This window comes from Chenopodium album, chromosome 13, assembly GCF_948465745.1.
Source record: "Chenopodium album chromosome 13, dcCheAlbu1.1, whole genome shotgun sequence".
NCBI lineage: Eukaryota > Viridiplantae > Streptophyta > Magnoliopsida > Caryophyllales > Amaranthaceae > Chenopodium > Chenopodium album.
Genome location: NC_137846.1, coordinates 3,673,229 through 3,687,774, shown reverse-complemented (window position 1 = coordinate 3,687,774; position 14,546 = coordinate 3,673,229). Strand labels below are relative to the sequence as shown.

General features: G+C 33.4%; 2 protein-coding genes across 2 annotated transcripts; both read left to right on the top strand.

Annotated features, from left to right (window-relative positions):
• Positions 1-585: 585 nt before the first annotated feature.
• LOC145574283 (GDT1-like protein 3) lies at positions 586-6,716 on the top strand. The gene is made up of 9 exons (XM_081632035.1): positions 586-1,112; positions 1,201-1,269; positions 3,547-3,666; positions 3,851-3,949; positions 4,133-4,205; positions 4,714-4,799; positions 5,420-5,503; positions 5,700-5,759; positions 6,279-6,716. Exons 1-9 carry the CDS (start codon positions 1,008-1,010, stop codon positions 6,465-6,467), a joined length of 885 nt encoding a protein of 294 aa, XP_081488161.1. The 5' UTR covers positions 586-1,007; the 3' UTR covers positions 6,468-6,716.
• Positions 6,717-8,317: 1,601 nt separating this feature from the next.
• On the top strand, positions 8,318-10,020 carry LOC145577088 (high affinity nitrate transporter 2.5-like). The gene is made up of 2 exons (XM_081634766.1): positions 8,318-9,477; positions 9,636-10,020. The coding sequence occupies exons 1-2, from the start codon at positions 8,318-8,320 to the stop codon at positions 10,018-10,020; spliced, it is 1,545 nt and encodes a 514-aa protein (XP_081490892.1).
• The last annotated feature ends 4,526 nt before the right edge of the window (positions 10,021-14,546 follow it).

The window sequence follows — 14,546 nt, the reverse complement described above, 5'->3', positions numbered from 1 at the left end:
TATATTTTAATCAAAATTATGATATGTTACCTGTTCCACGTTGTCTAATTTATAGTTCAATGTAGGAGGTCATTTATTAGTGTGCTATTTAAAATTATTTCAATTTCCTACGATAAATTGTTAGGTTTTAATTGTAATGTAGAAGCTTCTAATATTTAAATTTCAAAAATGTTAAATATGATAGTTCTATAAAAAAAAAAATTGAAAAAAATAAAGAAAAAAAAATGACATTATCATTGCATTCAGGCGGGAAAATTTTTATTCAGAAAGTGACACGTGGGCAATGGTGACGTCAACAAATTCTATTTTAGTAATAATTAATAGATAGATAGATTAAGCAATAAAGCTTGGTAGAGTTCGTAGGAAATTCAAAGTTCGAACCCCATTAACTACATTTGCTTGGGAGTTGAGGGATTCCCTTATCCTCTTCTCTACTCTCAAGCATTGACCTATAAAGTAGGTGTACGATGATCAAAATAACACAACGAATACTCACTACGTTACGGATTACTCTGTATAATATACACACACGTTGATAATCTAATTAGTTTAACAGTCATAAACGGAGTCAACTATGATGCTTCTAAAGTAAAGTAGTAGTGTAGTGCAACTTGGTGGGTTGGTGAGCTTGCAAATTTTGTGATACGGAGTATCCAACTGTGTTAAAGCGCCGAGTTAACTCAATTGTCGGCCATGGCTTAATCTCTCTCTCTCTCTCTTTCTCTCTCCTCGTTTTTTAATTCAACCCAGGAATTAGAGTGAGAAACTGCTTTTGTAACTCCACCCAAATCTCATTTTTAATTATTCGATCTTGTTTTCATCTCCCCTTTACGGTCAATTTACGCTAAATCAAACCCTAATTTTCTGATTCTTTCCCCATTTTTATCTTACGATTTTGGGGATATTCCTTTCAATTTCACATTTCCAACGAAGATCCTTGAAGATCTGATTTCTAATCATTTTTCAAATTCCCCCAATTTCCCTCTTCTTTTTGTAGATTTGGGGAAATGGGTTTCCGATTAAACCCTAGAAATAGGTATTTGACTTACCGATTTGCTGTTCTGTCGATTTTTTTCATTGGGTTGCTGCTTGCTTCTGCTATCTCAGCTCAGGTAATTAGTTTCTTGATCTGTGAACAATTTCAATATTCTAAAATTTCTGGGAATTTTGAGATCTTATGAAGTTGTATTAATTTTTCAGGAAAGTGGTGATGATGATCAGAATGAGAGGGTTGGTGGATCAGTAAAGGATTTGGGACGGCGTAGTAAGGTTTGAGGAATGCATTGATTTGACTAGATTTCAGTGATTTGAACGAATGTAGTGTGATTTGGTGCTAGAATTTCTGATAATTTTTGTTCATTTCATTGATCTTGATGGGATTGGTTTATTCATAGAAGTTTGATGCATTGATTTATTTTAATTAATCATTTTGGTTCTAATTCTTCTGTAAATGCATTAATAGTCTGATAATGATGAACAGTTTAACACTACTTTTTTAGTAATGCTGCTGAAGTGCTGAATTTTGGTTACATGGCCTAAATCAAGAACATGATTTGTGATAAATGAGTTATCCAAGTCTCTGAGATGCAACGATAGTTATTTAGGAAGGGTTGGTTTATTCAGGGTTAGCTATATTGGAAGGGACACTTTATTCATTGATCTATGTACCATGCCTATGCAAGTGACAGGCATACCACAAGTTTGCAAATGTGCATTTGCCTTTAGCCTATGTAGTGCTCTAAAAGCTCTATGAGGCAACATAGAAAATGATGAGTATTTTGTTTGTAGACTGTGGCAGTGGTTATATGGACACAAGGTTTTCAACTCTTTTGTACTCCCTTCGTCCCTAAATTGCATTCCTACTTCTAGCATTTATTCCTCACATAATAGAGAAAAGTAGGAATGTAATTTAGGGACGGAGGGTGTATCATTATACTTCTTGCATATTACGAGTAGGCTTTTAGCTCAGGGATAGAACTAATAGAAGACCTGAATGCATTTATACATTGCTGTTGGCTCATTACAAATACCTGAATAAGCATATAAATTGCCAATCATCATCTACATTAGACCTATGTGTTTCAGTTTGAAAATGTAACTTGTTAATTAGGAATGCATGCTCTTCATAAGGAGCATCTTTGATCTTTCATTATCCACGCTTGGGAAGAATTATATTAAACTTTGTCAATTTCTGGCATCTTTTATTAGTCATTGTCAAATAATGCAATTACTTTATTGCGTCAGAGTGCAAATTTTAGTAGCAATTTGTGGTGAATTGGTGGGGCATAACTTTTGTCCTTTTGAAGGGGTAAGATATTATGGTCAATAGGGCGACAATGATATGAGAGTTCCATGATTAAAGCTCTTTCAATCGAAATTGCTAGTGGCCTACCTTAAAGCTGCAAGGTTTTGAAATCTTGTATCATAAAGAGTTGTTTATTTATTTAATGTTTATTTTAGTGAAGGGTTTTACTGACATAAGACACATCAAAGCAAATACACTAAGAGCTATCTAACATTTTAACTATTTGTCAACTGTTGCTAAAATCTTTCGATACTGAAGCTAAGAAGTCATGATTATTGCTGTTTGTTGCTTCATGGAGTGGTGTATTGCCTTTTGATTTTTCATTATCTGTGGCTGGGATATATGCATAGCCTAATTGTCTTTTTGGATCTGGTTCACTTGTCATAAAAAACTGCAGTTGTTTTTATGTTGCCGAGTTCAAGATTAGCTAGAATTTATTGTGAATATTACCATTAGAGTCGTTTTGGAAGACAAGCATGAGGAAATTAATATGTGAAGAATGGGAGAGTACAAGCGTACTGGAGCTGCTCAAGCTGAGAGTTTGTTGCGAAGTTCTTCCAAAAGACTCCAATGGTGATAGTCACTGTACATTTGTGAAGTTTTGAACTCATGCAGTATAGAATCTTGCAGTTCTGGTGACAATTGGCCCAAGAGGCTACAAGTGATATCTATGTTTGATCCCTTCCAGGGATGGTGACAATTTAGAAGGCTGTCACCACTTCATGCAGCAGCATGTAATGCATATTCAGATATATCTTAGTTACTAATGTATGTGTACTTAATGAATGACAATGGTGAGGTTTAGACAATTTAAGGTTTAAGTTGACAAAATCTGGAAATGTGCTATTGTGTGAGGGACAGTGGATGAATTTAGTTATCTAGGCAGGTTCCCTCCTCTGATCTCACCTCTTTATTTCTCGGACTCTGGAATTTAGACTTCCCATTTTGCTGGTTTCTTATATGTTGTATCAGGCTTGTATTGATAGTTAAATCAATCCTTTCTTTTGGTCTTATTTCCTTCATCTTACCATAGTTATTTTCCCATTTATGTTCTCCTTATATTATCAAAGAATATCTGTGTGGATGTCTTGCTCTATTATGCTTACAATAATACACAATGTTGGCTTTATCATTAATATATATGTGTGTTGGTGGGTGAGTCTTTGGTGTTGGTGTAGATATGTTTTAATACCTGTAATATGAATACATCTCAAGATTACAAATATGGGTTATTGTTGCAGATTGTGCTGGAGCACCTGGGAAAAGATGCTGATTCCATACATTTGGGCATAAATTTGGACTCTGGTTTAGGAGTTTTTGATGCCTTCTTTGCAAGTTTATGTATGATACTTGTGAGCGAGGTTTGTTCTCTGGCCACTACTGTAATAATATTCAGATCGTTGTACATTAAATCATAACGTATCATCACCACCTATTGTTACTATTTACTCTTAGTTCTCTCCATCTTATCTTTCAGTGTCCACTCCTGCTAGATTCATGCATATGTAATTATGTAGGGCTTAATAGCTGATGATTTTGTGATAGATCGGGGATGAAACATTTATCATAGCAGCTTTAATGGCAATGCGTCATCCAAAGTCCATTGTATTATCAGGAGCTCTCAGTGCCTTGGTTGTGATGACAGTAAGTTTTTTTTTTTTTTTTTTTTTTTTTTTTTTTTTTTTTTTTCCCCCTCTTTATTTAGCAAGAATTTTCTCTTTATCTTCTTGTACTTCCATGTGATTTTCTGCAACCACATGCATTTGCAACTATGGAAGATAATGTGTTGTGCTTTGGTGAGGCTCATTGATGTGATTTTGTCAATAGGTTCTCTCCACTGGACTTGGTAGGATAGTTCCAAATTTGATATCAAGGAAGCATACAAACAGTGCAGCTACAGGTATATCTTGTATATGCTGTTAATGTTGTGTTCTTTGTTGTGTGTGGGGAAGGGTTAGCCTTCTTTTAGATAGTTATACTACTATTTCATGCATATTTTATTTAATTTAATTTTATTGTGTGTGGGGATGGATGTGTGATTATTTATCTCTGAACCCCAAAATGTTCAAATATCTTATTTTCTGCGTTGTTGGTATCTCATTAGCTATTTTTTTTTTTATGCATATTTAACCAACACAGATGTTCCATGGTGCATTAGCGGCACTTGTAGGAGTTGATTTGCAGTTTGTCTAGAACTATGCACTTTTTCTCAGTTTATTCAATACCCTAAGCAGTAATGTGAGCTAACATTTAACAATTCCCCCACCCACCCACCCACACTCAAAACACTGAAAAATCCCTAGTTAATGACTGCTGTTTCATATTGCTTGATTATTTTGCTTATCAACTTATTGGGTTATGTGCTATATTTATTTTTTTACAATGTATATTTTCTTTTTTCCCTGCAGTTCTTTATCTATTTTTTGGTTTGCGTCTGCTTTACATTGCTTGGAAGTCTGATCCTAAAGCATCACAGAAGAAGGAAATGGAAGAGGTATGTCATCATTCCTCTTTCTACTTTAACTTCTTTGCATTTTGCATGTGGATGCTTCTTTCTTGTTGGTTGCCTTTATTTCTTTTTTCTGGGAGCACTATGTGGCATGCCTTTGAACATATATTATTCTTGTAATCAACAAAGTGCTAGTATGTTACTTGTGCAATTTATGATTGAATTTCATTATCTTTTTTCTTTGGGTTATGAGACTGGTTTTGTTTGATGTTTATGTATCGATCAATAAGACTCCTTGACATCACTGCTTAGTGTGTTGCAATGAGTGGCTCTAATGTTTATTTAGTGTTCTATATTTTTTTACTTTGTATGGCTTTTATATTTGATACCTGTCCTTCTTGGATTAATTGTTTAGAGAAATTTTCTTATATTGCCTGACTTTATTGGGAGCAAGGACAATTCATGGCTGCATGCCTGGAACATTATATCCCCCTCTGTAGTTCCCTTGTAATATATGAAACACCAAGGCTGACTCTTGCTTTAGTAGTTGAGTAGCTATGTAATTTCTGCTTACAGATTTGGGGTGCCTCCGTATTTATTAAAATTCTTTTACTTAATATCTGGTTTAATTTTTATTTTATTTATTTACATATATATTTTTCCAGGTTGAAGAAAAGCTCGAGGGAGGACAAGGCAAAACATCCATACGCCGTTTCTTATCAAGATTTTTAACTCCTATATTCTTGGAGGTATGCTTGAAACTGATTTATATATTTAATTAATTCTTCTAGTATCTGGAAAACAAAATATATGCAATCCCTCATTATATCTAATTATTTATAAGGGAGGTCATGCTAATGTTATTTTAAAATTGTCATTGAACCTCTTAGAAGAGTCTTACTGCAACGCGGATCATCTAATATTGTTGCTTTACATATTTTGCAGTCATTTATTCTCACCTTCTTGGCTGAATGGGGGGATCGTAGTCAGATTGCTACAATTGCTGTAAGTTCAACTTCCATTGAATTTATAAACCATAAGCACTTATACAAGTTTTCTCTCTGCCTTTTAAATTCATGACAATATGACTTGCATTGCTTTAAGCAGCAGCTATAATCTCAGTGAACGGGAATATTGTCATGCTACTAGCTCATAATTTCAATTTGTCTTGTGATGAATTCTTTTGTTGCATCGTTTCTCATTTCCTTGCTAGTTTTGCATGTCGTTGTTTTGCTTCTAATAATAACTGTTGCCTGCTGTTTTCTTTACGAGTCATCAAGCCCTTGATTTTAAGCACAAGGAAAATATGTAAATGTGGACAGAGTTCCTGTGGTTCTGGTTTTATTTTTGCGTAATTGGCAAATCTATCTTATTTTCACCAAAAGTAGTAAAGCTGGTGCATGCATTATAAATTTATAATGGGTTTTGCTTTATATGTATGGATTGCTTTTGTACGAAATTTTGTCCTGGTTCTTGACTTGCAGCTTTGATAACTCTAATGAAAATATTATCTTGATACCACAGCTGGCCACACACAAAAACGCGTTGGGCGTATGCGTGGGGGCCATACTGGGCCATTTGGTCTGCACTTCAGTAGCTGTGGTGGGAGGAAGCATGTTGGCGTCCAGGATCTCACAACGTACAGTCGCCACCGTCGGTGGCTTCCTCTTTTTAGGATTCTCCTTATCATCATACTTCTATCCTCCACTATAGTACAAACTTATGGATTTGTTGGCTAACCACATTCATGTAATGTCATTATGTCACTTTTCTTTCCTTCTCTCTATTCAGAATCTTTACAGTATTTCATTTTTTTTTTTAAAAAAAAAAGATATATTAGTATAATACTAGTATGTTAGCTTTCCTTTTAATGTCTGTTTGGGGTGTAAAATTTTTGATCATGTAAAGAAGGGGAAGTTTCCCAATTTTTTCTACCATAAATTTCGAATCTAGTTAATCTCATTTAGAGTTGCATACTTGCATGATATTGGATCTCGCGGAATTAAAATTTACTACTGATGTGTTTAGTTTACGCTTTTTCTTTGCAAAGTTGAGAGCAATTACTTCTGATCCTTTCAATTCAAATAAGGCACTAGTGCGAGAAGTTATCTTGGACCCTGACCCATTATTCACAGCAATTATCACACTTGTGTAAGATTTGCCTTCAAAACAGTATCCGTTGGCCTGTTGCCGCTAAGAATTCAGGCTGTGGGAGAAGGATCGCGCTCGAAAATATTTACAGTACTGTGAAGCTGGGTAGGATCGAGAAACCTGAGTTCATGCTTCATTTGTTTTATCCTTGTATTTCCTCCGTTAAATGTTAATTGCAACAAAGGGTATTTTTTGTGAGATAAAAAAATTCCTTTGTAGCAATTAACATTTAATGGAGGAAGTATATCAAACGAGTCGTGAAATTAGTACTTATTAGGAATTGAAGCATGATATAAGCTAGCTCTAGTTAAGTACATATGCATGTGAGTACTTATTGAATGACTGCGAAGACCAGTTGTATTAGCATCTAGATTTCCTCATGATTAGTACAATATGATTATGAAGTTGGATATTTATTGTACTTGTATGACATTGACAATATAATGCCTGAATTTGTCAAAAATCCTCCATTTTCTACACTAATACGACAAATCAGCCTACATATAATGTTCCAAAAATGTTGAAATATGATTGAATATATTGTAATTGGAAATTTCAAATTAATCAATTTAATTGTGTTTAGAGTATAATGAGGCATATCAAGCGGGAGATTGGGTTCGTGATTACAACTACATTACATTTAGAGTATAATTTATTTCTTCCTACAATCCTACTATAGTCCAATAAAAATATAATTTGGACATTTGTAGAAGTCAATCAACATAAATTTATTAACTTTGTTGAAAGATGATTGAATACAAGAATAATTTCTTAAAGCTTCAAAAGAACTAATAACAGAATATACCAACGTTATTCGGCGAAACTATTAGTTTTCATTCAACTTCCTGTCAAGAAAGAGCCATGTTAATAGCAATGAACTGTCAAATTGTCAATGAAGTCATAGACTTTATTATCATGTAGATGATCATTCACGTACTTTACTCTTACAACTTTAACGACTCGTTTAGTAGGTAGTATAACATTGATACTTTATGATAATGAATGAATTTACACTGTAATATAATGCTCTAAGAATAGCTTCATTCAATCATTCATACAAAATGTTAAAGAGTACATAAAATTCATTATCAGACGACAAAACAAGACGCACGAACAAGTTGTACGGAGTATATTCCTAACAAAAAATCAACATCATACAGAAACCTTAGGTTCATGAGTCATGGTAAAAGACAGAGACTCCGCTGAGCTCGCTAGCAAACGACAAAACAAGACGCAGGAACAAGTCATAGGATGATAAAAACCAATAAAAAGAAATATGTACACATAAATAGTACTACTAATGACCTCTTCAACTCAAAAGTGTACAAACTACAATATAAAGTTGAACCCAAAATAACATCTAACACATTATAATCTAATTTCAGACCAAAAAATAGCACGAAAAGTACAACATGGCTTCCAATATTGTTGGAGAGAATTACGAGTTATCTGAAACAAAAAAATTTGTTCTGCCAGTTGATACAGAAAATAAGGCCACAATTTTTCCATTATTTTCAATTGCAAAGCCTCATATGGTAGCATTTCATTTGAGTTGGTTTCAATATTTCACTTGTTTTCTGTCAACATTTGCAGCTCCGCCTCTGTTACCAATTATCCGTGATAACCTTAATCTTACAGCCAGTGACATTGGTAATGCAGGGATTGCATCTGTTTCCGGGGCGATTTTTGCCCGTCTTGCCTTAGGTTTTGCCTGTGACATGACAGGTCCTCGTCTCGCTTCTGCAGTCACCTGTTTACTCACAGTACCTGCTGTTTACCTCTCTGCAATGGCTAGCACACCTGTTAGTTACTTCCTGATGCGGTTTTTTACCGGATTTTCTCTAGCCACTTTTGTGTCTACACAGTATTGGATGAGCTGTATGTTCTCCCCTAGAGTAGTTGGTATTGCTAACGGTCAGTCAGGTGGATGGGGGAACCTCGGCGGAGGAGTAGCTAACCTTGTCATGCCACTTCTTTACAGTTTAATCCTCAAGTGTACTGGACCTGAAACAGCATTCACTGCCTGGAGGATTGCATTCTTCATACCGGCTTTTTTTCAGATGTTTTCGACGTTTGCTGTTATGCTGTTAGGCCAAGACCTTCCTGATGGGAATTTTCTTCGCCTTCAGAAATCTGGTGAAATGCACAAGGACAATGCTAAGAAGGTTATTTATCATGCAGTCACCAATTACAGAAGTTATATCACTGCTATAGGATATGGATTCTGTTTCGGAGTTGAACTAGCCGTCACAAATGTCATTGTTTTCTACTTCTATGATCGGTTCAATCTTAACCTTAACCTTGCAGGAATTGTTGGTGCACTATTTGGTCTGGTTAACATTTTCTCTAGGTCATGTGGTGGATTGTTTTCGGATTTCATGGCGAAAAAGTATGGAATGAGGGGGAGATTGTGGGGGTGGTGGGGTGTTCAGACACTAAGTGGTGTAATGTGTATTATTATGGCACGCCTTGACACTTTAAGCGCTACCATTGCAGTCATGTTGATCTTTTGCTTTCTTGTTCAAGCTTCTGAAGGACTCACATTTGGGGTTGTTCCTTTTGTCTCAAGAAGGTAAATTAATCATACTACTTCAATAATTTCTCTGTTTTTTTCTCTGTTTTATATGTCTTAGCGTAAAAAGTAAAATATCAACTTTTTATAATTTTTTACTTGCTACAGTCCTACAGATGCTAACTTGTAAAAGTTGTACGTACGTGTGTTTTTTTCAGATCTTTGGGGTTGGTATCGGGCATATCAGGAGCAGGAGGAAACGCGGGTGCAGTGATATGTCAAGCAATATTCTTCAGAGGTTCACAATTTAAAATAGAAGATGGAATAACATACATGGGTATTATAATCATTGTTACAACCCTTAGCTTAGCATCGATATATTTCCCTCAATGGGGCGGTATGTTGGTCGGTCCAAAACAAGGTGTTACAGAAGAAGACTACTACATGAAGGAATGGGATGCAGATGAGCAGGCAAAAGGGCTTCATAAAGTAAGCATGAAATTCGCCGAAGGCAGCAGGAATGAGAGAAGTTCTACAGCCAAACATTATGTATCAGAAGAAGATGGTAGCACACGACGGGGCACACGGCCAGCCAATGTCTAGCTTGACTGGCTTTCTGTTTGTAATACATGATTTTTTGTTAATTTATTGAGAATTTGTGGCTATGAAATAACAAATATACTTCTAAGTCTCAGATGATCAGTTCATATTGGTGTAGATTTATCTTCATAACATGATTGATTGCATGCATAAATCAAGATTGTCTTTTTAATAAATTTACAAAAGTAAATGACGTCAATATCTTGTCTAAAATATAATTGTTCTCATGTGAGTTGGGATTAATTGTCCCACATTAATGAAATAATTAAAGAGAGACGACTAATAAAATACAAGTTTATAATGTTGGTGAGCTTCCATCTTTCTCCAATTATATCAGCAATTGGTTTTAGAATGAACCTGACATCACTAAACAAAAGTAAAGTTGATATGGCGGCTTGACAATTTTCAAGGTATCACGTATTACGTTTATGGTTCTAACACTTCATTCACCCAAGCTATGTTCAACTAATTAGATCGCGATCACATTTTTTGGAAGAAGGTATGTGAAATTGGGAAATTATACGAATTATCAAGGTGTTGTTTTAACTTAGGCTAATTAAAACTAATAATAGCATTATTTGAAAATTAAATGAGCCTTGGAAACTCTTGATTGAAGCTGTGATATGCACATCACAATGGCAAATGGTGTAATTTGGGAGAAAAAAAAGAGTTAGAATTTCATTCAATCATCTATTTCTTATTATTTTTTCAGAGATGTCGTATATACATTGACATGCAAGTATAATAATCAGTTAATAGATAAATAAACAAAAGGAGAAAAATATATAAATAGTATAAAAGTCGAAATTTTGTACATATGTAGAGAAACCAAATGTGAATATGAATACATAATTATTCATGAAATGACAAGGGAATGTAGTGGATGATAAGATGAAGTTGATTAAACAAAGGAAAAACTTTGATTACTACATAAATCGACAAAGGTACGGTGTTAGCCGTATAATACTAGATTGAGTAAAATATATCCAATACAATTCGTCTGCATGAATGTGGCATAATAACTGAAGCAGTAAGTCAAACTATAACCTTACTTTGCGCCTAAAAAGAAAATTAAAAAAATTAGTCAAGATAACTTAGATAAGTAGAGTTTAAAGTCAATACCTCACGTTACCGTTCATTTCACGTGAAATAAAGGTTTATGAAGTCCTGCCCCTAAATACTTGAAACGCGTTTCTGGCTTTTAATTTTATACTTAGAATAATTTTAATTTGTTTTTTGTAAAACTTGGTAGATGATAGCTAGGAACAAGTATATTACTTGAACGGTTGAATCCTAAAAGGCTAAAATAATACTCATAAGGTGTTGAAATTATAATTTTTATAATTAAATGTTCATATTTATTTAAATAACGCCTTAGAAAAACTATTCAAAGAGTTGAATTAGTTGTAAATTAACACAACATTTTACTCTAAGTGCATGTATAAGTAGGTGTATCTAAGGGCTGGTTTTTACTCATTTGATAAAGTTTTTTTTAAACAAGAGCTGAAAATAATTTTAGGTGTATTTGACACATTACACCCGGGTATGTTGTGTATCTAAAATTTTTTAGTAAGTTAAAATATACTACCTCCGTTTCATATTATTTGTAATGATTTGACATAAAGTAGAGAGAAAAAAATATCCAATCGTTGCAAGTAATATGAAACGGAGGTACTAAATGCTCTAAATAGCATTTGATCAATTTCAATTTAGATGTATTCTCAAAAAAAAAAAAAAAAAAAAAAAAAAAAAAAAATCAATTTAGATGTCAAAATTTTTCCAAAATAACCTTAGCCATAATCATCTTATATACATTTGGGCAATATACCCCATACTTTGCAACTTTATTCCGTACTACGGAGTATACGGTGACGTGTGATATTTGCATGGCTTTTTTTAACGGGTAGCTGATTAAATACGGAGTATTTGGTATTAATAATTTTGCCGACTTAACAAAATTTTATACTCGGAATATGCTGTTATCAATGCAAGTTGGTTTGAAGGTGATAAGATATCATTTTTTGTAATGCGAAAGTGATAAGATATCAGGCTTCGATTCCTTCGCCTTATATACTTTGATAATTAAACTTATGCTCATTGACTTTTCTTAATGTTTTTTTTAATTCTTTAATTAGTTTATTCGGTTTTATGACATTTCTCACATGTTTTGTTTCATATGAAATATTCCGAAATTAGTGGAGTTATAATCTAGCTATTTGGCCTACCACATGCTAATATTCATTTCGAAACTAAGCACTAACTATTTTTATTATTATTATTATTATTATTATTATTTTTTTTTTTGGTATTTAGAGAGCCATAAGGGCGGGGGTGAGAATCGATCCCAGGACCTCCTAGAATCGGGAGTGAAGCTCTAACTACTTGACCTATTCCTCACTCTCAGAACCAACTATAATATAACATCGAGTGTAATTGTTAGTTGTTGGAGTTTAGATTATATTGTTCGAGCACGAATACCTGTACAAAATAACCAAATAATAAAAGGTAAATGTTATACTTTAACTCTTTAATGGCATGGCATTTGATCAATGTATATACAATAATTAAACCCTAGATTTCTATTAATTTGATGTATTTTATAATCTAAACAAAACTCAAATTATTTTAAAGTTTCACAATGTGTTGCTAAGTTTGTTTTATATACACACAAATTAATTACATATCTAATAATTAAGCTATATTCGCTTAATATCTTAGTTAATGTACTTTTATTCATGCATTTCATTTATATATTGAATGAGTTTAATTTCACCATGGTTCCAATTTTTGTATGTATGAATTCCTTGGGTTTATTTAAACCTTGGCTTTTTTCTCGAAATAAAATATATAATTGTAATTGTAAAATGGTTTAATGCCATTAATCATGTGGTAAGCTAGATTATCTCCACAAAATACGGAATTAAATTAACAAAAAAGACAAAGCATGTGCGAAGATGTCATATCAATGACTAATATGTAAGTCCGTATAGTACAAATTAAGTACAACGTGTAGCCGTGTTGGTCGTCGTGACACTTGATCACAACTTCTCCGTACTACGTACACCGAACTAACTGCTTTTCTATGTTCAAATGCACAACTGTAATAGACCAAAAGAGTTGATTTTTTTAATATTACTAAGAGATTGTTAATTGTTCGTTGTTGCTAAGTCAGATATTAAGTGGAGTAATAATTTATACGACTTGAAGTTATGAAGTATATTATAAAGACAAAGTTTCTTCCAAGAACCAAAACATAATACTATGGTAAGTTATTATACGAATTGTTGAACCTTTGTTTCTCAAGAATTTTGTTTGATTTGGGCCTATTCTTATCAGATTATTTTCAGTTCAGTTCAATTCAGTCAATGAGAACAGACACTTGCTTCTATTTGTGGGTATATAAAAATTAGTTAGGTAGCTTGTATTTAGGACTTTTGTGTATCTTTGATCTATCTTGAGTGAAACTTGGACAATTAATATATGCATCATTTCAATTTGTATGTCACATAGGGGTGATTGTGATGCTTGTCAAGTGGATAAATGTTATGGTACAAGTGTGTGTTAAAAAGGTCAGTAGTTACTGATAAGGAGTTTGTACAATAGTTGTAGAATAATGTTGTTGGTTCTGTTGCCGATATGATATTCAAGGCACCTTCCTTTATTTATCTTTACCTCATACACTATAATAATTGAATATGAAGAGCCACTTTTTTCTTTCTAGTGTTCATTGCATCTGATCTTGGTGATTTAATTTTGTCTTTATGCGGAAGGCTGTAAACCCTAGCTAGGTTCCTTTTGGGATGAAAAATATATCCTCTTATACTTTCTCGATAAATAGGCCTAAATTACCTAGCGAGACAAATTAATGACCTATCGATAGATATTTGTTCAATTCCAATCCAAGATCAATCGAAGACACTTTTTTAACTATATTTTTGAAACTAAGATCTACGGTATTTGTATAATTTTTTTTTTTTTGTTCTTTACACAAAGCAAGGTCAACTCCATAGGTTACCGAGTTTTAAAAATTGGACATAACATACAGTTGATGAAAATACAATGACAACATTACAACAGACTGATCAACTATTCAACAACTAACTACATCGCGAAGCTTCTATGATTTATCAAATTGGAAAAAATGGGAATATATTTGTAGAAGTCAAAGACCAAAAATTATCAAATAATAAATTAAACTTAATAATACGGAGGAATCAAAGCATGATAACCTTAGCAAGTTGCACTATGTTGTTGTGTACTTATATTGTGCGTAATTATTGTCATGAAAGTTTATTGTGCTTAACTTAACTTGTCCATCGATAAGAAAGAATCTAGCTTACATCGATGACACGTTTCCTTATCATCTCTGTCAATTTAATTGATTGTAGATTACTTAATTGAAATTACTGTAATAATGTGTAGTGATTATAAGTGGTAGTATGTGGTTTAATTATTAAAGAACTAAAGATCAGATTTGCATATTGCAATTTCGAGGTTTGTTGTTGGATTTATCAATAACACAAGGGCAC